This window comes from Meles meles, chromosome 6 (assembly GCF_922984935.1).
Source record: "Meles meles chromosome 6, mMelMel3.1 paternal haplotype, whole genome shotgun sequence".
Taxonomy (NCBI): Eukaryota; Metazoa; Chordata; class Mammalia; order Carnivora; family Mustelidae; genus Meles; species Meles meles.
This window is the reverse complement of record NC_060071.1, coordinates 140867246-140891361: the sequence shown is the minus strand read 5'-3', so window position 1 is coordinate 140891361 and position 24116 is coordinate 140867246. Positions and strand designations below refer to the sequence as shown.

At 40.2% G+C, this 24116-nt stretch overlaps 1 protein-coding gene and 1 non-coding gene across 11 annotated transcripts in view; both read right to left on the bottom strand.

Annotated features, from left to right (window-relative positions):
* The window catches only part of UNC79 (unc-79 homolog, NALCN channel complex subunit), a 248546-nt gene that overhangs the window by 122903 nt on the left and 101527 nt on the right, over positions 1-24116 (bottom strand). For all 10 annotated transcript variants that reach the window (XM_046010109.1, XM_046010111.1, XM_046010112.1 and 7 more), the window contains exons 9-14: positions 21204-21292; positions 20532-20572; positions 17898-17926; positions 12749-12978; positions 10497-10668; positions 8919-9149 (exon numbers count right to left, since the gene is read on the bottom strand). In XM_046010109.1, coding sequence (XP_045866065.1) covers positions 8919-9149; positions 10497-10668; positions 12749-12978; positions 17898-17926; positions 20532-20572; positions 21204-21292 — 792 coding nt within the window. The remainder of the gene's footprint in view (positions 1-8918; positions 9150-10496; positions 10669-12748; positions 12979-17897; positions 17927-20531; positions 20573-21203; positions 21293-24116) is intronic.
* On the bottom strand, positions 22262-22369 carry LOC123945370. The gene has a single exon (XR_006819203.1). It is a non-coding gene; the product is annotated as a U6 spliceosomal RNA (small nuclear RNA).

The following is a 24116-nucleotide window of genomic DNA, read 5'->3' as shown; positions in this document are numbered from 1 at the left end:
AATGTATGGGTGAGCCACGTAAAGCCCTATTGGTTTTGAGTCACATTTTGGAACAAGTATCTCCGTGGTGTTCCTAAGTTGTCAACAGCCAGACAATGGAGCCTTTGACTTGGCCAGCTGGTATATTTAAAAAGATTTCTAGAACGTTCTCACCCTAAACAAATGTCCTATTACCAATATGGGAGGATCAAATTGATAAGAGACGCACAAAAGATTACAGCCAGTCCTAAAAGACTTCCTTAGCAAAATTCTAAAACAGAAATCAGATTTAGAACAAGAACAAGAATTAAAATTTGCCCCCACCATGAACTCCCCTCCGCCTCCTCCTTTTGTGAATGACCCGGCTGGAGACCCATATTCAGAGCCTGATAGGAGCTATTATAGAGGCCTTCCCTCCAAAATTTTATTGGGCTAAAGTGTACTCAGAGGGAAGGGGAACATCCTAACGCCTTTGCCAAACAATTTATAAAAATATTGCAAAGGCACATGCTCCAAATCTACATGTCTTAGAACATGGGAATCTTCTGTTTTACCCCCTTAGCTGGACATCTTCTCTCATTGATATAAAGAATTGAAATGAACGCAGTTGATCGGGCAGGCCAACTCCTTCAATAATGTTATTAGCAAGACTGTTATCTCATTCTTTGAAGAATTAAAAATAACTGTCCTCGTCTTACTAATTGGATCTTTGCAGAATAATCGTGGGTCCAGAAGTATCCCAAAGCCCATCCATGCTTATTATCAATCCCAAAGCCTCCCCTCTTCATCTCAAGATTCCTGCAGATACTATAAACAGTCAGGACATTGGAAAAGAGGGTCCCTGCACTGAAGAAACACTCCAGGAGTGACCATCTCGGGCCTCTGCCTCCTCAAGCCCACTCCTCTGAGCCCTCCTCTCCACTCAGACCTCCACCCGGACACGCTCAAGACTTCAGGCTCAGCACAAATAATGTTGTCCACCTCCCACGCCTCTCCTGCCTTGAGCTGCCTGCTCGTAAAAGTTCCATGCCACAGGAGAATGTATTATTTGCTCCAATCAAAACCTAATAGATAAATACATCCCTGAGCCCTCCCGGACCAGTGACTAAAAGCTTGCATCTTTTCCCTCCCCTTTAAGATGTAAATCTCCTACCACCCAGAACTATCTCTCTGAGATGCAAACATCTAAGAAAATAACTCCGGGGGCGCCTGGGTGGCTCAGTGGTTTAAGCCTCTGCCTTTTGCTCAGGTCATGATCTCAGGGTCCTGGGATCGAGCACCACATCGGGCTCTCTGCTCAGTGGGGAGCCTGTTTCTCCTCTCTCTGCTTACTTGTGACCTCTCTCTCTGTCAAATAAATAAATAAAATATTTAAAAAAAAAAAAAAAAAAGAAAAGAACTCCTGCTCTCAGCCCCGTGGGTGCCTCGCTTTCACTTGTACTATTGCCTACTGTCCTAAAACAGGAGACATTTACTCCTCCACCCAAGAAGCTCCAATTAACAACTCCCTTAGCAAACCTCCATTGTCGTTGTCCTTAGCATATCCCAGCCTTCACGAAGTTAACTTCTTGGGGCGCTTGGGTGGCTCAGTTGGCTAAGCATCTGCCTTTGGCTCGGGTCATGATTTCAGGGTCCTGGGATTGAGCCCCATAGCAGGCTCCCTGCTCAGTGAGAAATCTGTTTCTCCTTCTCCCTCTGTGCTCTCTCTCCCTCTCTCTCTCTCAAATAAATGAATAAAATCTTAAAAAAAAAAAAAAGTTAACTTCTTAGCCGACTGAAATAAGTAACTGCCTGAGGTTGAACCCCAGCCTTCATTAGATTCCATATCAGAACCAATAAATAGATTGTGAAGGTCTCCTCCACACATACTGATAAAAATCTTTAGCCTTTACGCTGAACAGGTCATCCACTTCTTCCATTTGTTAGAGACACAATTTAAATAACAGTGAGGATGAAAAGTGCATATAAGCACCAACTCTTATAAAAACTAGCAAGTTTTATATTTCTATGACAGTCTCCTATTCAGGTCAACAAATCTTCCTCAACTCATAATTGCACTACGGCCCAATAAGCCCATTTTAGGTTGAAAAATCATGTAAGCTGAAAACACACTTCATACACCTAACCCACCAAATAGCACAGTTTAGCCTAGCACACCTTACGTGTGCTCAGGACAATCACATGGGCCTACAGTTGGGAAAAATCATCTAACACAGCGTCTATTTTATAATGAAGTGCTAAATATCTTATGTAATGTTCTGAACCATGGGGACTGCAAGTGAAAAACAGAATGGTTGCCTGGGTACAGAACGGCTGTCAGTGTAGTGGTTGTTTACCCCGTGATCACGTGGTTGGCTGGGAGGTCACACTCAGTGCCCTTACCCAGCATCAAAGAGAGAGGATCATACTGCATATCTCTAGCCCAGGGAAAGATCAAAATTCAAATTCTGAAGTAAGGTTTCTATTGAATGTGTATCGTTTTCGCACCATTGTGAAGTCAAAAAAATCATGAGTTGGGGACCACTTGTATTCGTGTCTGCCTGTATGTTTGTATAGGTATATTATGTATATATGTGATATTTTCTTACCTCTGAATGGTACTAACAAATCAGTCTATAAAATCCATTAAAATATCTCTATTCCAAATGAGCTTTAAAAACATAAGAGTTGGGGTGCCTGGCTGGCTCAGTTGGTTGAACATCTGCCTTGGGTTCAGGTCATGATCCCAGGATCCTGTGATCAAGCTCTACATTGGGCTCTCTGTTCAGCGGGACCCTGCTTCTCCATCTCCCACTCCCCCTGCTTATATTCCCTCTCTCAGTATGTCTCTCTTTGCCAAATAAATAAGATCTTTAAAAAAAAAAAAGAGCTTATATAAGTTAAATATTCCCCAAACTCTCAGAAATACAGAAAGTAACCCAAATGTTTATCAAGTTCATACGATTTGGGTCAATCTTTGATAAATAAGACTAAGTTTACATTGTTGGTCTAATAAAAACAGTTGTGTCTTCTGAGTTATCAGCACTGAATATGGTATGATTATTAATTTTATTCTACACAGGGTTACTAGTCAAATAAGCTAATACTATATTTACTAGATGTTTAAGATTATAAAACTAATAGATTTCATTTTAATTAAGTTAAATGATTATTCTTTTTCTTAAATTTTATTTATTTGACACTAGAGAGAGAGCACAAGCAGGCAGAGTAGCAGGCAAAGGGAGAGGGAGAAGCAGGCTCCCTGCTGAGTAAGGAGCCTGACACAGTGACCTGAGCCAAAGGCAGTTGCTTAACCAACTGAGCCATCCAGGTGCCCCAAGTTAAATTATTATTCTGACAAGCTTTATTTCAACAATAGTTGTGTTTTATAATATATTTGTTTAGAAGTAATTTCCAGGGGCATCTGGGTGTCTCACTTGGTTGAGTGGTCAACTCTTGGTTTTGGCTCAGGTCATGATCTCAAGGTCCTGGGATCCAGTCCCGTGTTGGGCTCCACACTCACCTGGTGGGGGAAATGGTGTTCTCTCCCTCTCCTTCTGTCCTTCTCCCCACTCATGCTCTCTGTCTCACTCTAAAATGAATTTAAAAAAAATAAAAAATAAAATAAAATGAATAAATAATCTTCAAAAAAAAAAAAAGAAGTAGCATCCAAAATCTTTTTGATTTGAAATAGAGTTAAACTAATATGTGTGAAATGATCTAGATATTTGAAGCATTAATTATTGAATATAAGTTCATCTACCTTGGGATCCTTATTTTGACAGAGAGACTAAAGATACTTTGATCCGTTAAAAAAAATGTTCTTTTTGCCATACAGAGAAAGTATACTATGAAGCATATAGCTCAGAAATTATAAGGTAGGGGCGCCTGGGTGGCTCAGTGGGTTAAAGCCTCTGCCTTCGGCTCAGGTCATGATCCCAGGGTCCTGAGATTGAGCCCCACATCAGGCTCTCTGCTCGGCAGGGAGCCTGCTTCCCTTCCTCTCTCTCTGCCTGCCTCTCTGCCTGCTTGTGCTCTCTATCAAATAAATAAATAAAATCTTTTTTTTTTTTAAAGAAATTATAAGGTAGTATATTCATAAAATTTGCCAATATGCTACAAAATACTGGTCGGTGACAGGCAATTCACAAACTGTCTACCTCCCGGTTTTCTCTGAAAAACAGAGGTTAGTAAGTGTTGAAAAGCATCATCAATATATGTAAGCGAATCCATCAGAAATAATGAGTGAAGAAAAAACTCTGTTTGCAAATTATTCAAGGAATGTACAAATTACATTCGGTCCCAACGTCATTGTTTAGAGGTTGTGTGAGGATCTCCAGATTAAAAAAGAGGAAAGTGGGCGCCTGGGTGGCTCAGTGGGTTGAGTCTCTGCCTTCAGCTCAGGTCATGATCTCAGGGTCCTGGGATGGAGCCCCGCATCGGGCTCTCTACTCAGCAGGGAGCTCGCTTCCCCCTCTCTCTCTGCCTGCCTCTCTGCCTACTTGGGACCTCTCTCTGTCTGTCAAATAAATAAATAAAATCTTTAAAAAAAAAAAATTAAAAAGAGGAAAGTGAAGGACAAAAACCTGAATGGAAATAAAAGGTTGTAAGGGATGGTGTGGAGAGCAGGGACAGGGAAGAGAGAATCTTAGCTTGTGTAGTCAAACTGGCCAAGATGGAATGGATTAATTACAAGGTTTTTAAAATGAGCTTTAATATTAATCGTATAACAGTATACAACTTGACTTTGGCTTTCTTTCTCTAAAAAGGACAAAGTTTCTTGGATTATTGGTCTGGTCTTAATAAGAAATTGCAAAAGGTTTTTCTTTACCTTTTCAGTAATGTGTCTAGGAAACAAAGATTCTGTGTCTTACCAGAATTCCTGTGACTTATGTTGTCTTTATCATGTCCTCAATTACTTAAGAGAACCAAGTCTTCTCAATTGGAAAAAAAATAAAATAAAAGCTGACTTTTTTTATAATCATGTTACAAACTATATTTACTTTGGAAATTTTGTCATTTTGGTTACATGGATAACTAAATATTATTTTACAGTAACCCCATGATCCTGGTCAAGCAAGTGTTTAAACCTTTTAACACTTTTGACAACTTTCGTATTTCACCTTTCCAAAATCAAATCCTAAATTAAGTCCTGATCTCAAACTGACTTTCAAATTTCTGACAGGGCCCCTAGAAAAATCTCAAAGAATCTACTTTTCTAGTAAAAAAATCAAAAAACATTAAACTAACCAGGCTTATTTGATATGTTGAATTGCACAAAAAGCATCTTCAAATACAAAAAGATGTTTAACCTTCCCTAGCTTATATTTGTATAGGTAAATGTTTTTAATACAAACACTTCAGGAGTTCTGTGAAACTTCTAGAAATTTGTCAGTGCCCTTCCTGCTCAAGACACATCCTCATGCTGCTTTGCCCGATAGCTGACAACAACAGCAGAATGTGATCGTAATTCCAGTTACTCTCATCAGATCTTTGATTATAGCCATTTTAAGTCTTTTTTCATTTACAGATTGTTACTGTTTTATTTTGATGCTTTCCTGAAAGCTCTTGCAATCAGCCACTAGACAGAATGCTTAACTTCAGTAAAAAGGACTGTCTCTGAGACCCATGTAAAGGACTGACAGGCAATATGATGGCTTTGCATGCCACTGGCCTGAGCCAGGATTCCAGAATTCTGGTAGAGAAGCTCATGGGTTCATACAACTGCTAACCCAAGATCAAGCCAAATAAAAATTAACTACATGGGGCTGAATGAACTTATGAAGAATGATGATCACTTTTATTTTTATTTATTTTTTTTATTTTTTATTTTTTTTATTTTTATTTTATTTTTTGTTTTTTTAGTGTGGAGCATTGCTGTTTCTTTACTGTTCTATTTTCTGGAGAGAAGATTTTTCTTAAGTTATCTATAGTTTATAACAATCTAGTAGATTACATCTTTGTAAACAACAATGAAACACTTGTCTTTTTTTGTCCCCCCATCTGATCCCTCCAAGTTTCAGAAACTCTTGGTGAGTATTCTTATTCTCATGCAGAAGTTTAAGAAGAATCTGTTCTCCTTATATTAGAGCATAATTGGAAAAACTAGTTATATCACCAAGACTTTGACCTGAGTGTCGTATTTTAGAAGTATGTGCATAGAATCAGATATGGCTAAGCAGTTTTAAGGAAGGAGCTAATGCTTACAAAGCCCTCTTGGAAGAACCAGTCTGGTACCTGGCTTATGGGAATCCCAGCCTTTAAGCAAATAAGACACATCTCTTCCTGGCCAGCCCAGGAAGCTTAGAATATTTTGGTGACCTCAAAGAGAGAGAAATTTACCCAAATCTATAGGCACTACAAATGAAGTATGACGACAAGTTACTGACTTGGCATCCTGACCTCTAGAGGTTTATAAAAGCCCCATCTGAGATTCTCCATAAAAACTCCAGCAAAGTGAACATCGAAAAGTTCTATTTGGTCAATTACCATTCTCACTGCATTTACAGAAATAATTAGGCCAAATTTAATAAGACTAGACTTACTCTGTGAAAAAGTAATCTTATTTTGGTTATCTTTGATCAAAATGAGGGTGATTGGAAAGAGAGATTTTATGTTTCAGTGGAAAACTATAACCCACCCTTGTGAGTTATCAGATTCTAGTCCTGTTCATTGTCTTTGAGCTATTTTTCACCTCTTCATAAACTGAATCTGGCTGTCTTACACACTTTTAAATTTTTTATTTAAATTCAGTTTAATTAACATATACTGTATTATTAGTTTCAGAGGCAGAATTTAGTGATTCATCAGTTGCATAGAGCACCTTGTGCTCATTCCGTCACATGCCCTTCTTAACGCCTGTCACCGAGGTTCCCCATTTCCCAAGCCCCTTCCCCTCCAGCAACCCTCAGTTTGTTTCCTATGATTAAGAGTTTCTTATGGCATCTTATTTTATTTTTCCTTCCTTTTCCCTACTTTCATGTTTTGTTTCTTAAATTCCACATATGAGTGAAATCACATTTATCATGCACATTTTTTCAGTAACTAATGTTTCCAATTTTTCTCCCACCCTTCCAACTTGGTATCACTGAAAACTAAAACCTGACCCTCCAAATCCTTAACTGAGATTTAGATTGTCTTGTTCCAAAACCCCACCAGCTAGAGCAAGATGACTTGCTAAGAACTTCAAAGGATTTACTGGGGCAACAGCCTCGGCCAGTCAGGAAGCTCACCGAACACCCGCATCTGCCGTGCTCTGCTCCAGGGACACTGATGTCCTCCATCATCTAAAGGCGTGTTGAGCCCAACATCTACAGATCTTGACTGGCTGCCCTGTGGCCTCAGAAACTACTCTCACCATTAACCTCAGTTTTGTTTGCCTGTTTGTTCCTTGTCCTAATCTACGCCCTCGCTTCCTTTACAGATCTCTCCCTTCCAAGTTCCTAACCTGAATCCACAGCAATCAACCGTGCCTCCTTTTTGAAACTTCGGGAGAAGTTTGGGAGAAATGGTGGGAACCACTTAGACCCCCAGACTTGGTGTAAAGATTATTTTAGTAGAACACTGGAGCGAAAAGAAGATGCAGAGAGAAACCTTACTCCAACTTCCCTTGTCTGACTGAAGCAGGGCTTCTGGAAAACATCACTTCCATTAAAAGGAGTTGCCTGTGAATTCCACTCCTGTGGAGACAGACTGCCCAGTGCCGCTTACATCAAAAAGTCCGAGAGAACCTTTTGTATCTTCTCATTCCAGCCCTTACACCCCCCACCCAACACATACACCTTTTATCTCTGGCTACTGAGGGATTACCCATCACCGAGTATTCAGTGATGAACTGAGTACTGAACGTAAGTGTAAATAAACTTTGTCTTTTCTCTCCTGACTTGGTCTGTTGCTGATTAATACGCAGGCCCTCAGCCACTGGACCCATGTTGGAAGGGGAAAAATTTTCCTCCCAATTCTTCTTATCTTCCAAGTTCAGAGCAAACCAATCCTTTACTATTCCAAAAGAAACAAAGGAAAGCATATCAACGCAGTCGAAAAATGCCATGAAATAGGAATTTCCAGTATGCAAAAATTCATTTTATTTGTGAGTCAGTAGGTGGCAGCAAAGAAGAAAGAAGCGTATCTTAATAAACAGAACTGCTCCGTGTCCCAGAAATCTAATAAAAGCCACTCTTTTAAAGGTTCTGTGCTCTATTTTATCCTGAAATGTCTTATTCAGACTGAAAAATTCTTCAATATCTCACTGAAAGCACCCTAAAAAATCATAAATAAAATTCAGAAAATACCTTGAAAAAATTTCATATATTCCTGCCAAAAACTGGTTGTGGACATCCACCTTGCTAGGTTGGACACAAATTATATTGGTTTCAAAAAATATGGGGTCTTACTAGCCAAAAATCTGGAGCCTATAATCCACGGAGGCAGAAGCAAAGGGATGAGCTCAGAGAAACTCGTCCTCAAAGTCAGAAGAAAAGGAGCATTTTGGCACTTCCTAGTAAGCCTTTTTTGGCATTCCAAATGGGAGGGCGGGGATTTCTACCATTCATCTCTAGAAATATATGTGAAACCACAGAAATTGCTCCTAGCCAAATGTTAGCCTTTCCACAGACAGTAGACCAGAAAAGGACTGAGCTCTAGCAATCTCAGGGAGAAACTTTTTTTTCCCCATTACTTAATTTAAAAACATGTTCAGCAATGTCAGAAAGAATCCTCCCTTAAATTCTTAAAGATACTTCACACATTCATCTTGCCATTCTTCCCCATCCCAAACCAACATCAGAGCAGCCCATCGCCTAAAATGTAGTTGCTCAACCAACCTCGTTCAGCTGTATTAACTAAAATAAGGAGAGATGCTCCCTCTTCTACAGACACTGATAACACACTAATGAATGACTAAGGGCAAAGATTCTCCCAATGTCTCTCCAACAAGGTCCGGGTTGTGGGCCTCCACTTACCCTGGCGAATTCCATTGGTTTGGGAAGAAGGCACATGACCATGACATCAAAGCGAACATCACATACTGTCTTCAACCACTTGGTGACAAACTGAGGCTTCAGTTTTTCCACCAAACTCCCAACTTCATCATCCATCATATAGGCTGTGGAGTGAAACCACTGAAACACCATGGCCACCAGCCTGGCCAAGCTTTCCGTAGGTGTATTCTCACTGGGTGTACAGAGGCTCACCTGCAAATGGTCAGAGTAGACTCTGCTTCAGCCTCTATCCATTTCTACACAATTATTACACATTCGTTTAAAAGCCAAAAAAAAAAAAAAAATTCCAGTAATCCATTCGAAATAAGCAGTTTTATAAATGATGGAGAATCGGTTAACCTAGAAACTGTGTTCCTTGCCAAAAAGATGGATTGCAACAGTAATTTCCCCTGGAAACTGCACCTTTCGATAAGCCTTTTCCCCTATAAGAAATGTATTTTGTAATCTACACTAGATAAATGCTTTTTAAAAAGTTAAGTCTGCAAAGTGAAATTTCACAAATACCTTCAGTGAAAAAATAATCTACCTACATTTCCATTCTAAAAGTATCAGATTTAGCTAAGGACTTTCTATCTGTAATAATTCTGAAAGCTTAGAGCCCCCTAATTTACCACATTATAAACAGGCTTTTAAAAACAGCTCATCATTTATTCATTATTCATTCTGTAATAACCTTTTATTAAGCACTCTAGTAGGGGTCAGGAATGTACAAAATAAAGAAAATGCTACCCTTGCCTTCCAAGAGTTCACAATAGCAATCATTGTATCATTAGATAATAAGTTCTAGGAGCAAAACATGTGAAATTAACAATTAAATACCAATTTGGTAAGACAAAACAAAACATGACTTTTTCAGATAACCATGTGAAAGCATAAAAGAGATGTATTCCTATGGAGACTTAATCTGTCTCCAATGGGCAAAAACAAAAGCCTGCTTCTCTACATAACTGGCAAGTTCAGCTTGTGCAGAATTTGGAAACATAATGTTTGATCTTTACTGAATGAATGTTGCCAGTGAATCAGTCAAAAACAGTCAACTTCCTTGTGTTAATATGGCTCTAATTTTTCTGGCTATATGCAGACTTGCCATAATTATACAAAAAGTACCACAGAGACTGAACTTTCAGGAAAAAATGTCATGTATATAAATGGGATGTGAATGATCTGTAAATTATATTGACTCCAAGGTTTCAGAACATACCCTAGCAACTTTCCCATTCGTTATCCGCCAAAGGTGCATTTCAAACAGTCCAGGGTCTGACCAATAGGCTTGACACTGGCTATTCATTAGAATCAACTGGGGAGGTTTTAAAAAGTTCCCAAGATTCTGGGGTGGGATCTGGGTATTCTTTAAAAGCTTTCCTGGGGAAATCTACTAGGCAACCCAGCATTGAGAGTCACTATCCTGGAATATAGAGTACCACTGCTACGGTTAATTTTTCACTATTTACTATTTGCTTCTTTTTAAAAAGAAGGGAATATTCCTCATCAGTGCAATGCTGTCATGAGAAATAAGAAAGTGGGGAATTATTTTCTTACTAAAAACCATATTCCAAATTGACTGAGTAGCCGCTGGTCGTGTTTATCATCGTCCTTGTTGTCAAAGTCAGTGTTATCCAGGGAATGATGGGAAGAGGAAAGGCCCAGCTGCCGCCGGCGGTTCAGTTCATATTCCCGCTGCTCTGCATGAAACTCGGCTTCTTTCAACAAGCTGCCAAAGATGAGCAATGTCAGGTCAGGCCACCGGAATACACATTCTAGGTGATGACCCATTCAGAGCTACTGCTTCATGAGTACTCACTCAAGCATTCCTCATCGCTCTCCTTTCAGGCAGGATTTACTCCAACAGGCCTAACTTCCTTTCCTTCCTTGTACCCCATTCCCGTTTCAAAAATGAACAGATTGAGGCTCAAAGAGTCTGCTTCCTCCTATCAGTTAGAATCAAGCAGGACTGATGTGCTCTGGCTTCCAGTCCACAGTCCGCCCCACTAGACATCAGTACTTCCCCTGTGTCTAATCTGAAGTTCGGTGGACATAGATGCGTGGTACAAGGAGGGACTGAGGAATTTATACCCAAATGGAAAAATATTCAATACCTAATATTCAAAGATTTGAAAACGAGCAACAAAGACTCCTTTTTTAATCTGCTAAACAAGTCATAATTTTAAGAAATGAAACCCAGGGTTGCCTGGGTGGCTCAGTGGGTTAAATCCTCTGCCTTTAGCTCAGGTCATGATCCCAGGGTCCTCAGATCAAATCCCGCATCGGGCTCTCTGCTCAGTGGGGAGCCTGCTTTCCCGTCTCTCTCTGCCTGCCTCTCTGCCTACTTGTGATCTGTCTTTCTGTCAAATAAATAAATAAAACCTTAAAAAATATAAAACCCAGTGGGGACACCTGTGTGGCTCAGCAGGTGAAGCATATGACTTCCACTCAGGTCGTGATCTCAGGGGTCCTGGGATAGAGCTCTGTGTTAGGTTCCCCACTCAGCAAGGAGTCTGCTTGTCCCTCTGCCCCTCCCCTGCTTGTATACACGCTCCCAAAGAAATAAAATCTTTTTTTAAAAAAGAAAAATTTAAAAAAAAAACAGTGTTGGCAAGGATGTAGCAAAAACTAGCCATTTCATGCAGTGCTGTTGGCATTATAAATTCATATACACACTCTGAAAATCATTTTGGTGATGTATCAATAGCCATGAAATTATTCATACCCTTTGACCCAGCCAGCCATATCTGTCATCTACCCTAAGAAAATTAAAAATACAAAAACAGCACTGTTCACAAAAATATTTATCAAGAGCAATTTATAATAGTAAAGAATGGAAGCAAGCTAGAAATCTAAGGGTGGGGGAAATAATCTAGATGAAAATTATGTTTCCACTAAAAATGGTAAACATGGAAACTGTATAATGACATGCAAAAGAGCTCATGGTATAATGTTACACCAAAAAGAATTGCAGATACACTGTGATTACAGTCACATAAATAAGACGTATATTTGAATACAACCAGAAGAACACGTGCAAAACTGACCATGATGATAGCAGTATGGGTGACTATTTTTTTCGCTTTCCAAACTTTCCATAATGTTCCATGTGACAAACACTTATTGCATTTCTACACCTGTCAGCCACTGGAATAAGAGACACAGAAGAGTCCCTACTCCTACAACTGACATTCTAATATTATTTCTTCAATTTTTAAAAATCTTGCCTCGATGAATATTATACAAAAAGAGAACAAGTCTGGAAGTTATCATTTCCAAAGCTCCTTTTACTGTCACATGATAGGAAGGAAAGCTCCCATTCTGCAGAACCTGACCCTGCACTCCCGGCAGAGACTGCTGGTTTACCCCAGTACCAAATTACCTCGAGTTCTCCCACACTTCACTGCGTGCGGTGGGTGGGAGGTACCCCTCTTCCCACCCCTCGCTCTGATGGGTGCCTGCCCTCCATTTCCCCAAGACCCTCGGCTCTGTACTCCCACGGGACTTCCCACAGTGGATGGCAACTGCGTGCTTCGGTGGTTATAGTCCCTCCAAGGGTAACCTGAAGGCACAGACTCCATTGTATTCTCTCCTGTCTCTCAAGCACCTAACACACACCTGGTACAATCGATAAAATAAATACGGGATGCATGAATCAATGAAAACATCATCACTGCAAGATGGCAGGTGAGAGGCTGGGCTGGGGGCCCCTGAAGTTGAATTAAGTTTACACATCTCGGGGCGCGCAGGGTAGCTCAAAGTCAAGGTGGTGTTTGGGGCGGGCCCTGAAACCCGCTGCCCCCCATTACCTGATCACGGCCTCCACGGCGCAGACCAGCTCCTCGGCGCCGCATTCCCGAGTGTTGATGGGAGGAGGGGAGGTCTGATACAGGTGCGTCTCCGAGGCAGCCCCCACTTCATTGCTATGATGATTCGAGTGGCATCTTTTGCAGTACCGAACAGGCCGGTTTCCGTGACGGCCACAGCACCCCGCTGAAAAGCAGGTGACCACCGCTCTTCTTACATGAGAACTGCAGTTCTAGAGGCAAAAAAAAAAAAAAAAAAAAAAAAGCAAAATCAGCCAACACTGATCAATGAGGTCAAGGTGGCAAATGGAAAGCTAAGGGGCCACCGGAAGTGGCCGCACATTTCTAAACTTTGTACAAGACAGGTTGTCTCTAACCAAGTTAGGTCCCAGGCAGAGTTAAAAATAAAGATCAGAAGTGGGTTCTACTCCTGAGTGGCAGGAACATCCTAAATGTGAGTGGAACTGTGTTGGGAAGCCCTCTGTAAAGTTACCTCAGTCATGGGGTGGGGCTGGAGTGCTTTCTGGATTATTTCAAGTTAGTGTTTCAAGAGTTTTCAGCAGAAATATGGAGGAAAAAGCCCCTGAAACTGTGACCCAGAGAGAGTGCATCACAGCACACCTGAACAGGAAAGGAATAGTTTTAACCCCCAGATTAAACATTCAATATTATTTTATCCACCCCTGGCAGAGCAGATTTCCACCACAGCTCCTCTGGCCTTGCTGTGTGACAGGTAGGGGGCCTGGGTTGCATGAGCTGATGGCCCCAAGCAGGCCGCCCACTCCCACCAGCGCTCTTTCCCTCAAGACCTAAGAATACGACAAACACCTTGACTGACACCACGGGAACATAGCAAAACACAGCGAGAACCATTCACAGAATCAGCGGCTGACATCAGCTACAGGCAAGGAATCCACAGAGGAAAGGATGCCAATGAGAAAAGTAGGGGTGCAGAGAGAATCCGGAGTCCAGAAGGGCTACTCAGAGCTGCCCTGACAAAAGGCAGAGCAGACAGGCTCCGTCATGAAGCCATCTGAGGAGCTGTCAGGGAAAATTCCTGACCTCCACAGAAATGTGTGTCCTGAGCTTGTCAGAGATGCCACACCACATACTCAATGTCTTGTGTCCTGAGAGCTTTTCAGTCTTTCAGTGGAGCTTATAAAGACATGAGCAGCTCTAGGGGATGTCATACCCTAGGCCATTATGAACGCTTGGTGAAGATTTGAGAGCCCCCCCCTCCCATGACAGATCTTTTGATCTTTTGACAGATCTTTTGAGACAGAAGAAGGAAGGAGGCACAAAACCTACATCAACCACTGACGACCTATTGAACTGGCTATCGGAATGACCACTTCAAAGGAAGGTTTCTTCCACTTCGATTTTAGCATGAGGCCCTGGGTCCTAGTGCTGAGAAATCGCATCTTCTGAATAGGACACAGGCCAATGAATCACAAAAGCAAGTTTAAAATTTCTGTAATCTTTTTTTCTCTTTATTAATAAGGTTTTTTTAAAATTATTTGTTAAAGTACAGTATGTTTCTTCTGCAACTCAGGCCCAAGTCTTGTGAGCATCCAGGTCAGTCCTGACTTCAGCATGTGGTATATTTTCCCTGTTGTGTCCTTTCTTTCTTTTTCATACACTAACTTTTATTCTGGAAGCACATGAATCCTTATTGGTTTGGGGCTTCTGCTCCCCACCAATCCAATACCACACCTAGCTGTGTGGTTTATAGCATATGAGCATACTAGCGGTGTGGTATATAGCAGAGTATATTCTTAGTGTTTCATTTCTTCCTCTAGGTTATACTTCGTCCTTGTTCCTCTAGGATTCCCACTATTCTATAAACAATAGGATGGGGATATGGGTTTAGTGGGAAGTTATTCACTATAAGAAAGTCCTGAAGTTTAAGGCCTGCAGTTTACCCTCATATTTTCTGGTTGCAAATCATTTACATTCTTCCCACATGCCAATTCTTGGCTGGAGATTCAAGGTCTTGTCATCTAAATCAAGTTCAGCTGTGGATGAGGCTCTTTGGCTTGGCTTCCTTGGGTATGCACCCATTTTCCTTGAATCTAAATGGGCTGCTTCAACCAATAAAGCATGGCAGAAGTGATGCCTATATGACTTCTGAGGTGAGATTTCCAAAAGACATGCAGCTTTCACTGGCCATCTTGAAATGTTCTCTTCTCAGACGGTTCCTCACTGGGATACTCAGAACTCTACCATGGCCAAACCATGTAGAGAGGCAATGTGTACCTAACTAAATCTCTTGACAACAGTGCTGGCTAAGCCCAGCCTTCAAGGCATCCCATCCCAGAGCCCAGACACATGATCTGGAAGCTTCTAGATAATTCCAGCCCCCAATTATTCAAGTCTTCCCAGATGAGGCCTCAAACATCATCAACTAGAGACAGGCTATGGACTGTGCCCTGTCCAAATCCCTGGCAAACACAATCTATGAGCATCATTAAATGGTGGTTGTTTAATACTGCCACCTTTTGAGTGATTTCTGACACAGTTATCTGGATATGTTGCATATATTAACATCTGGAACATCAATCAAGAGTCGACCTGCTTCATCACCATGTGCACTCAATTCTAAGTAATATCAGCAATAAAATACTTTACCCCAAAATAGCATTTGGTTGGTTCCGGTTCCAAACAATTGTTGTGGTTCCCACTAAGTTTTAGTAATGTATTTCGAAGCCACAGTCAGTCTTCAACCCATGTGGACTCCACTATATGCATTCCTTTCGAAAGCCAACTAGAGAGACTCCCCTTAGATTCAGATTCCGCAGAGCCTGGTTTTCCCCAGGCACTCTGTTTCACTACTTTGAATTTTAAACATGAAAAAAAAAAAAAAAAACCCTCTAACCTGGCTCATAGAATGACAGAACTGAAATAAATCAAAGTCTGTCTCTTTACCTTTACAATCTTGATGCTTATTTCAAACCCCCTGTGCAAATGCAGGACTATGTCCTTCAAAAGAGGCCAACACAAACTGTACCCAAAGCAAGCTTAAACAATTCTGAACCATTATGAATTTAATGAATGTTCTCCAGATATAAAATACAACATGTATTAAAGGATAATAAAAATGTGCTAATTTGAAGCTTATTACTAAAAATAATTTTGCTGTAAAAAGGAGGGCAGTGTTAAGAAAAAAAAAAAAAAAAGAATCCACCCTGGTGTCAAATATGTTAGGTATAACAGCAGACCTGCTCATTTGGAATATAAAACTGTTTCTCATTCTTGTCTCTCTGGCTTATAAAAAGATTCTCAAAGTAGGAAATAGCCTCAGGATAAAAATCAAATCAAAAGTATGCTGACTGGCTGCACGATCCTTTGTTAAAACTTCAGAAGGATATAAGGCGATGCCTAGTTGAGCCTTTCAGATAGAACAGGGCTTCTAATAATTTTAAGGGCAGACCAAAATGCCCAAAGTATAGAAAGGACTGTCCCCAAAAGAATTACAGATGTAGTTTGGGGGCACTGAACTCCAACGAGATTTACTGAAAACCCAGAGTTTTACAGTAAGTCTTCCTAGCAAAAGGGTCACCAACTTAGACTAAAGGGGACAGACATCATTCAACATGAGAGGAAGTCTATGGGATACATGCAGGGGACAAGCTAAGAGAGTCCCACAGCTGCAACATACACCATTCTTCTTGGAAAAGAAAGATGTCTCAGAGAATAGAGCAAACAATTCAGGAGAACAACAATGAGGATACTACTCCCAGAAAGTAGAACAAGATCCTCGTCAAGGTACATTTGCCAGCCTTGGAGAACCAATGAAGAACCATTGACATATTCGTGGCTGGAACATCTATCAACCGCAGATAGCGATGTGCTTCCCCTTCTTCCTCTGAACAGAGGCCCACAGCTGTTATCTTCTCCCTATCTCACCACTGTGTGTAGGGTGGGGGACGGGGTTGGGGAGGGAGATAACTTGCCTTTTTAGTTCACAGGTCTCTGGAGCAAGAGAATTTTCACCCAAGGAGTTTCATCAGGGACCAGACCATATGCAGATCACAAGATGGTGGACTGAAGCCATAAATGGATTTAAGACTTCAGGAGGTCTGAGGTGGTGGAACAATTTTACACATGGAAGCTACGCAAGTAATTACGTCCAGAGGGTGGACTGTGGTAGCATAAATGTGACCACAGAATTCTCGTCACTCCTTCTATAAAGGGGAGAAGTCTATTTTCCTCTCCTTGAATCTAGGCTGGCCTGGGGACTTGCTTTGGCCGGTGGAAGGCAGCAGATAGGGGAATGAAGTCATCGGGGACCAGCCAATCCCTAGACTACCAAGCAGCTGACTGCAGGCTCACTGTGAGCCTAGAGGAGTTTATCAAAAGCACGGCCTAGCTGAGCACAGGCCAAACTGTCAATTCACAGAATTAGCAACAAATATCTGTTGTTACTAAGCCACAACATTTTAGGATTAGTATGTGCAACAGTTAACTGAAATAGCCCTCTAAAGGTCCCCACTCATGATCAAGTCCTAAAATGCTTAAATGACTTGTATATAGTCTCATAGGTAGATAGGGACAGAGTCAGCCAGAAACCAAGGGTTTCAACCAACTAATCCAAAGTCCTCTGTATATATGTTCAACTATATGTTCAACTAGAAAAAGAAAGAGGATGGAAATGGCTTAGGTAAACTTTCATAAAAAGTGGCTAAAGAAAATTTAAAAGTGGAATCTTTAACTAGAGATACCATTCAGCTTACATATAAATAAATACTTTCTATCTATTGTCAATCTGGGTATGTTCGACACACATGTATCGGACTATTGGCACTCCAATAGAAAGATTTTGAGCATACAAGATATATCCTTTACCAAAGTTATGTTGTATGTTCTACATGGTCATTCAAAGCTTTTTGTGATTAGAGCTACATGTATGCTTTTGTTTCAGATTACTCATCAAAAACACTGTGCAGAAGATGGGTGAGCAAAAGCAGAAATGAAAACAGAGAGCATTCAGACATAGCAATCTTGCATGCTAAATCATTTCTTTTCCCCCTTCGCGAATACAGTGACATGGACGTACTGGGAAACCAGGGGGCAGAAATGAGGCAGATGTCAATGAATGAATTTACATACACACAGCACGTCATGCCCCACCACACAGATGGTTTGCTCTTACCTTCTTCTGACATATAGCAGATATTTCAGCTGTAAGGGGAAGGTACACAACATATCAACAAAGAAAGACAGCCCATTTTAAATAAGGGCAGCCACACAGGGGAGTAAAAACAAGCTTGGTGACACAACCTCTAGACTTGGCCCAAATAGCTTCTCTCCTGTCTTATTAATGGTCGTCTGCCCGTGTTTGATGAGGTCAGGAACACCTGCGTGCTCAAATACTTCACCTATTCTTACAAGTAGTTCAACCTCCTTGGACATGACTTAGAATTCAGATGATGTCAAAACCAAAGCAAAGTAACATTCATCTCATCTCCTCGTTTGACAGAACAAAACTGAGAATTGCACGACTTCCTTTTTTTTTTAAGATTTTATTGATTTTATTTATTTGCCAGAGAGAGAGAGAGAGAAGGAAAGCTGCAGGAGGAAGGAGAAGCAGGCTTCCCGCTGAGCAAGGAGCCTGATGCGGGACTCAATCCCAGCACCCTGGGATCATGACCTGAGCCGAAGGCAGATGTTTAACCAACTGAGCCTCCCAGGCACCCCTTTGCATGGCTTCTTCAGCATCCCACAGGCTATCAATGATAAAGGCAGATTTCGAGACAACGCCTCTGGATTCCGTGTTTATTGCTCTTCCGTTATACTATGACACTGACTTGATGTGATATATTTAGAGCTTCACCATGGAGATGATTTGCTATTTCAAAACTGGAGAAAAAACTTACTAACTTGGATTACTCAGGCTTGAACTATTGATTTATATCAGTCCTTAACTAGTGTAAAACCAGCTGCATGTCATTTCAGAGCAAGCAATTTTCAAACCCAACTGGCCAGTTGGAGTTAGGCTGTCAAACCACGGTCTACTCCAGGATTGACCTTAACAAATGGATACAAACTCTTTATAGTGGGTATACCAAGTATTTCCATGAAAACTAATGCTCGAGAATACTTGAAACTAATTTTTCCAAATATATGTTAACATTCCCCTGAAATAGTAAGTGTTCCAAAAATGAACTAGTGCATTACTTACAGTATAGTCTATGTTACAATTTATTAAAAAGATCAAAGGCAAATGTCCCCCAAACTGTCTGGAAATTATGAATTGGTGGTTGCCAAATCATAGAAACTTACAACTCAGTTTTAAAAATTGGTTTTTTATAATTAATGGTCATTTAACAGTTTGATATCTTAGAGTTTATCTTAACCTGAGATCAGTGTCACATCTCTAGAAAAATAATTGTAAGTTACTATAAGTTTGCTTCCAGAGATGAATATCATCTGGAAAAGGTGACCAGAATTCACCAACATTTCTGATATTTAAAAATGTAGTTTAGAACCTGACTATGGGCTTCACCTCAGAGCACTGTAAGTTCATTAATAGGGTAGCCTAATTTAAGGGGGAAAATTTTGCCTTTACCCATACAAGCCCAGATCTTTTTACAGATATTCTTATGAAATTTTTCTGAATGTGTCTTTGAAGGATCTACAGGCAACATTACTGATTCATTTTATAGATGTAAAGTACTCACTAAGGTAATTTATTTCTTAAGGGTGACATGACCTAATATTAAAAGTTAGACCATAGGGGGAACCTGGGTAGATTAGCTGGTTAAGCATCTGCCTTCAGCTCAGGTCATGATCTCAGGGTCCTGGGATCAAGTCCTGCATCAGGCTCCCTGCTCTGTGGGGAGTCTGTTTCTCCTTCTCCCTCTGCCCCTCTTCCCCGCTCATGTGCGCTCTCTCTCTCTCTCTCTCAAATAAATAAATAAATGAAATCTTTTTTTTTAAAAAACGAGGACTACAAAGAAATAGTGTAATTATCATCAAGAAAATCACTTTACTTTTTTTTTAATGTTCACAGAATTTAGTTAACATAAGGTTTTTACATTTCTTTTTAAATATGGTCTTTCATAGAAAGTCTTTTATTATCTACCTCTGAAGTCCTCCTGTTTGCCTGATGTGTGCTCAGTATGTCCCCAGCTTCTCTCACCTTCCGTCTTTCCTCTGCTTAATACTTCCCCTGGTCACTTCAGCCACCAATTAAGCAGCTGGAATACCTGCTTCCAGATGTGTAAAGGAATGCTCTGTCTGGGACCTGCCAACTTATCAGACATAGCCTTCAGAACTCTAACAAACTACAAGCACTACCCCATCCTATCTTTTCATTGAGGAGAGTCACATATACTTTATGCCCACTTTACTGGGGAGACTGGGTCTCTGAGCAATTAAATGATTTTCCCTAAAAATGCAAAACTACTAATAGTGGTAGGAGAAAGACTTATTTAATGTTCTTCCCGCTTATCTTCCCTATTCTCTTTCTGACGGGGCACAGCAAACACCATTAGCAATGCCTGTTATATACAGGAAAATCTCCCAAGACATAATTCAGCAAGGTTTCTGTCATACGGAATCCTAACTCCAACATCTACTCTTAATTTTGGTTGAGATGATGAACCTCTTTTTTCCAAATGTGTGGGTATAAGCAAGACACTGATAGAATGCTTCACTGCAATGACTATTCATAGAATATAATACTTGGGTTACCGTCTTTGTAAAATAATACAGTACAAAAGGAGAGAAACCAAGCATGCCATTAGTCATACGTATTATTCATCCTTTCTGAAGTAAACCATACCTTGTGGAAGAAGAACATCAATCAACCATTCACTGTGGTCCCTATAAAGAAAAACAAAATTCATTTTTGAGCTTCTTTGCAATGTTACCCTTCCACGTGAATGTTTATAAGCTGTACACTATTGCTAGAAGGCTTTCAGTAGAAAGGAAATGTAATTAAGAGCCCTATCATAATAAACTTTTTGAATGTCTAATGCATTTTAGCTAAATTATAAATTATAGGCATTTCATCATATTCAGTTATCTTTAAATGATACTTTCCAGATGCGAATTAAGCGAACCCAAGTACAGCATGATTTGTACAATGCTCAGTGTGGTTCTGTGAAACTAACAAACAGAGAGAATCCGTTTGAATTACACCTCATATTTGAAAGCCATGGTCTTCCTTTATTTTTCTCTGTGGCCTTTTTTTAACAGGGTCGCTTGAAATTTGGAGCTGTTTTATTCCATGGAATTGCTTTTTCTTTTCCCACGGAGAGAAATATTGCAACTTTTCAAAGCTGAAATCTCTCAAATGAAAGTTTGCTGTTTGTCAGATATCTGACAAAGGAACCTTTCAAAAACAAAAAGGCTAGTGGGAAATGTGAGTGATGTGACCAATTTAAGTCCAACTGATTGTTCTTATCTTCTTTTGTTGCCCTATTTCCTTTTCTGGGAGGACCCATATACCTACCCTGCAATCCTCTGGCTGCATTCTTCACAGAGATACAATGGGGGTGGTTTATCCCCCAGAGCTACAGACAGGGAAGGGTCTATACACATCTGAAACACATGAAAAAGCAGAATGAACTCTCTTATCCTGTTTATCACATCCCCCATATCATGAGCACAAAGGTTTTGATTGTGACAGATTTTCAACAGCAAAGCGGAATAAATAATTTCAGTAAAACCCACTTAACCTATATATAGCACAGCCGCTTTTCCTGCCCTGGCTGATGAGTCCACACTGGACATTTAAATGTGCCTACTGTGGTTTTTCATTTCTTCTGTTATCTGCAATTGAGTACCAGCTAGTGTCAGCAAATCTACCCTCATTCCACAAAGAGAAGAAATCCTGTTCAATGATGGCTCAAATTGCCTGTATATTCCTCGTACATTCATTCCTGCTTGAAAGTGGTAGTAAACACAGCAATCTCTCTTTAGGAAGAGGAAAATATATTAAAATTTTAAAAATCATAACTGTAACCAAAATTCTGGCAGTAGAAAATTTTGCTTCTTAAAAGAAACCTCAATTCAGAAAATGTCATGTGAAATCTAACACTGAGCAATTCGCTTTCTTATTCTGGAATCTAAATTCTAAATCAATCAGCCAATGTCACATTTTTAGGTATTTTTCCCTTCCACACATGACCTGTGGTTCATTTAACACGGTGTGCCCTGTTCACTTTTGAATTATTTATGGCTGAATTTTCATGAGCTGAAGCACAGAGATGAAAAGTGTTCACTTTGCTGTTGGTCATCGGGATATTTCAAATATCTGGATGTTTAAAATCAAGGAAACACGACTTGCTGAATCTTGTATGTTGCAGCAGGTTAAATTTCTATACGTTACCAAAGTCATTCTGTTTTCTGTTCCTGTCCAGCAAGAAATAATCAATCCACGCTATAGCTGATTGTGCACTTAATATGCCTAGGACACAGATTTTTCTGGAACTCCACTCTTCCTTTTTAGTTGTTTTTTACTGATTAGGGAGGAAAAATGAACCAACTTATAACCCAATCAGCCTATCATTTAAAGTTAAAACCCTGAAAAGTTTCACGTGTCATCCTTCCACAGAGGCCCTGTAGATCTTTTCTAGATCATTCCAATTTCAGTATATGTGCTGCTGAAGTGAGCACAATACTGAAGAGTTTCAATGATGGGGGAAACAAGAGCTGGAATTCCTAAATTTCAATCGTTATACCGACAAAATCTGTAAACTATATATTCCCTCATGCTAAAGGCCTAGTATGAAAATTTTCCTTAGATAAATTTCATGCTTCCTTTGATGTGATGAATAACTACTTTTTGGTGTGTTAAATGAGGGACTAGCAAACTTTCTGTAAATGACCAGAGAGTCAATAGTTCAGGCTTTGTGGACATGCGCTCTCTGTCACAACTACTCAACTCTGCTGTTGTAGCATGAAAGCAGCCGTAGACAGATACAAAAGCAAATGAGCACAGCTGTGTTCCAATAAAACTTTATTGACAAAACAGTCAGCAGGCCAGATTTGGCTGGGGGCCATATTTAGGTGACTCCTGTGTTAGAGAATTATCTGGGCTCTAATGTATTTCATAAATTGATCTGCAAACAGAACCAAGTAAAACCAAAAGCAGAGTGTTATATAATGAACTCTAAGTTCCAGCATCTTTTCATTTTGAATTCTGTTGCAGCTCTTGGCTCTTGCCTTAAAAAGTACGTTTTTGCAGTGTATTGCAACAAAAATAGATAATACTTTTCTATTTGGCAAATCATCACTGCCTAGTGGTAAAGTTCATAAATATGGAGATGATAGACTTTTTGTGAGGATAAATCCACTTTTCCCTGGGTTTTTCCCAAGTGCCCGATGTAGACCTGTTCTTCCATTAGTTACTTCCCTTTCATTTCTAATGAGTTATTGATACTCCTGTCAGGTAAAGATATTTTTTTCATTCGACTCAAAGGGATAAACCCCTATGAGGTTGGAACTATAATCATTACAGATTAGCTAGGTGACCTCTAACATGGTAAATGAATTAGGTCATATGACCCATCACCTTTGTGGACAGTAGGGTCAATTCCATTTGCTCTAAACATGTCAGTTTACATCTGTATTAATATGTTCATATCTGACTGCTACATTAAAAAATAGTTATTTTCCATTTATAAACACAATTATGCCCAATGTAGAGGCTTAGGAAAATGGAGAAAAGAAGAAAATTTAAATAACTCATTAACCCGCCATCTCAATGCAACCAATAACAACATTCTGATGAGCATGAATATGAGTATAAATATACATATATGTGATTTTAAATTAAATTGGCATTACACATACTATAAAGGATGACTTCCTTTTCGTGGAACATTATTCTCTAAGTATCTGGATGTTGGGTACCCTCGACCTATATGTCACATGGTCATACTCACCTGGGTTTGGGGAACGCTCGTATTGCAATGAAAAAACAATACTGAGCCAGATCTGTTGTCCTGCAAAAACAGCCCCAGCACAGGCAGCATTAACAAGAATGCTGCCTTTCCAGGGAAGCAGAGTAAAAATACAAAAGAAAACTCTTTAGGAATGCTGGAGTTCAGGAAATAAAATTCGGAGGGGGTGCTGATAAAAATATTTAGGAGCTAGATAGAGGTGGCGGCACAGCGTCGTGAAGGTGCTAAACGTCCCTGAATCGGTCACTTCAAAGCGGTTAAACTGATGGTATGTGAATATCAGCTCACCTAAAAATGGAAGAGAAAGTAGGACGGTTTGGCATGTCCTGCAGGACTGGCTACAAGGAATAGCCAGCAAGCAAGGCAAAGGCCAGCCAGAGGGGTGGACTAAGCTGTTTGCCGAGAAGAATGGGAGAAAATCTAATCTGTGATGACTTTGGGGAGTGGGAAACCAAAAA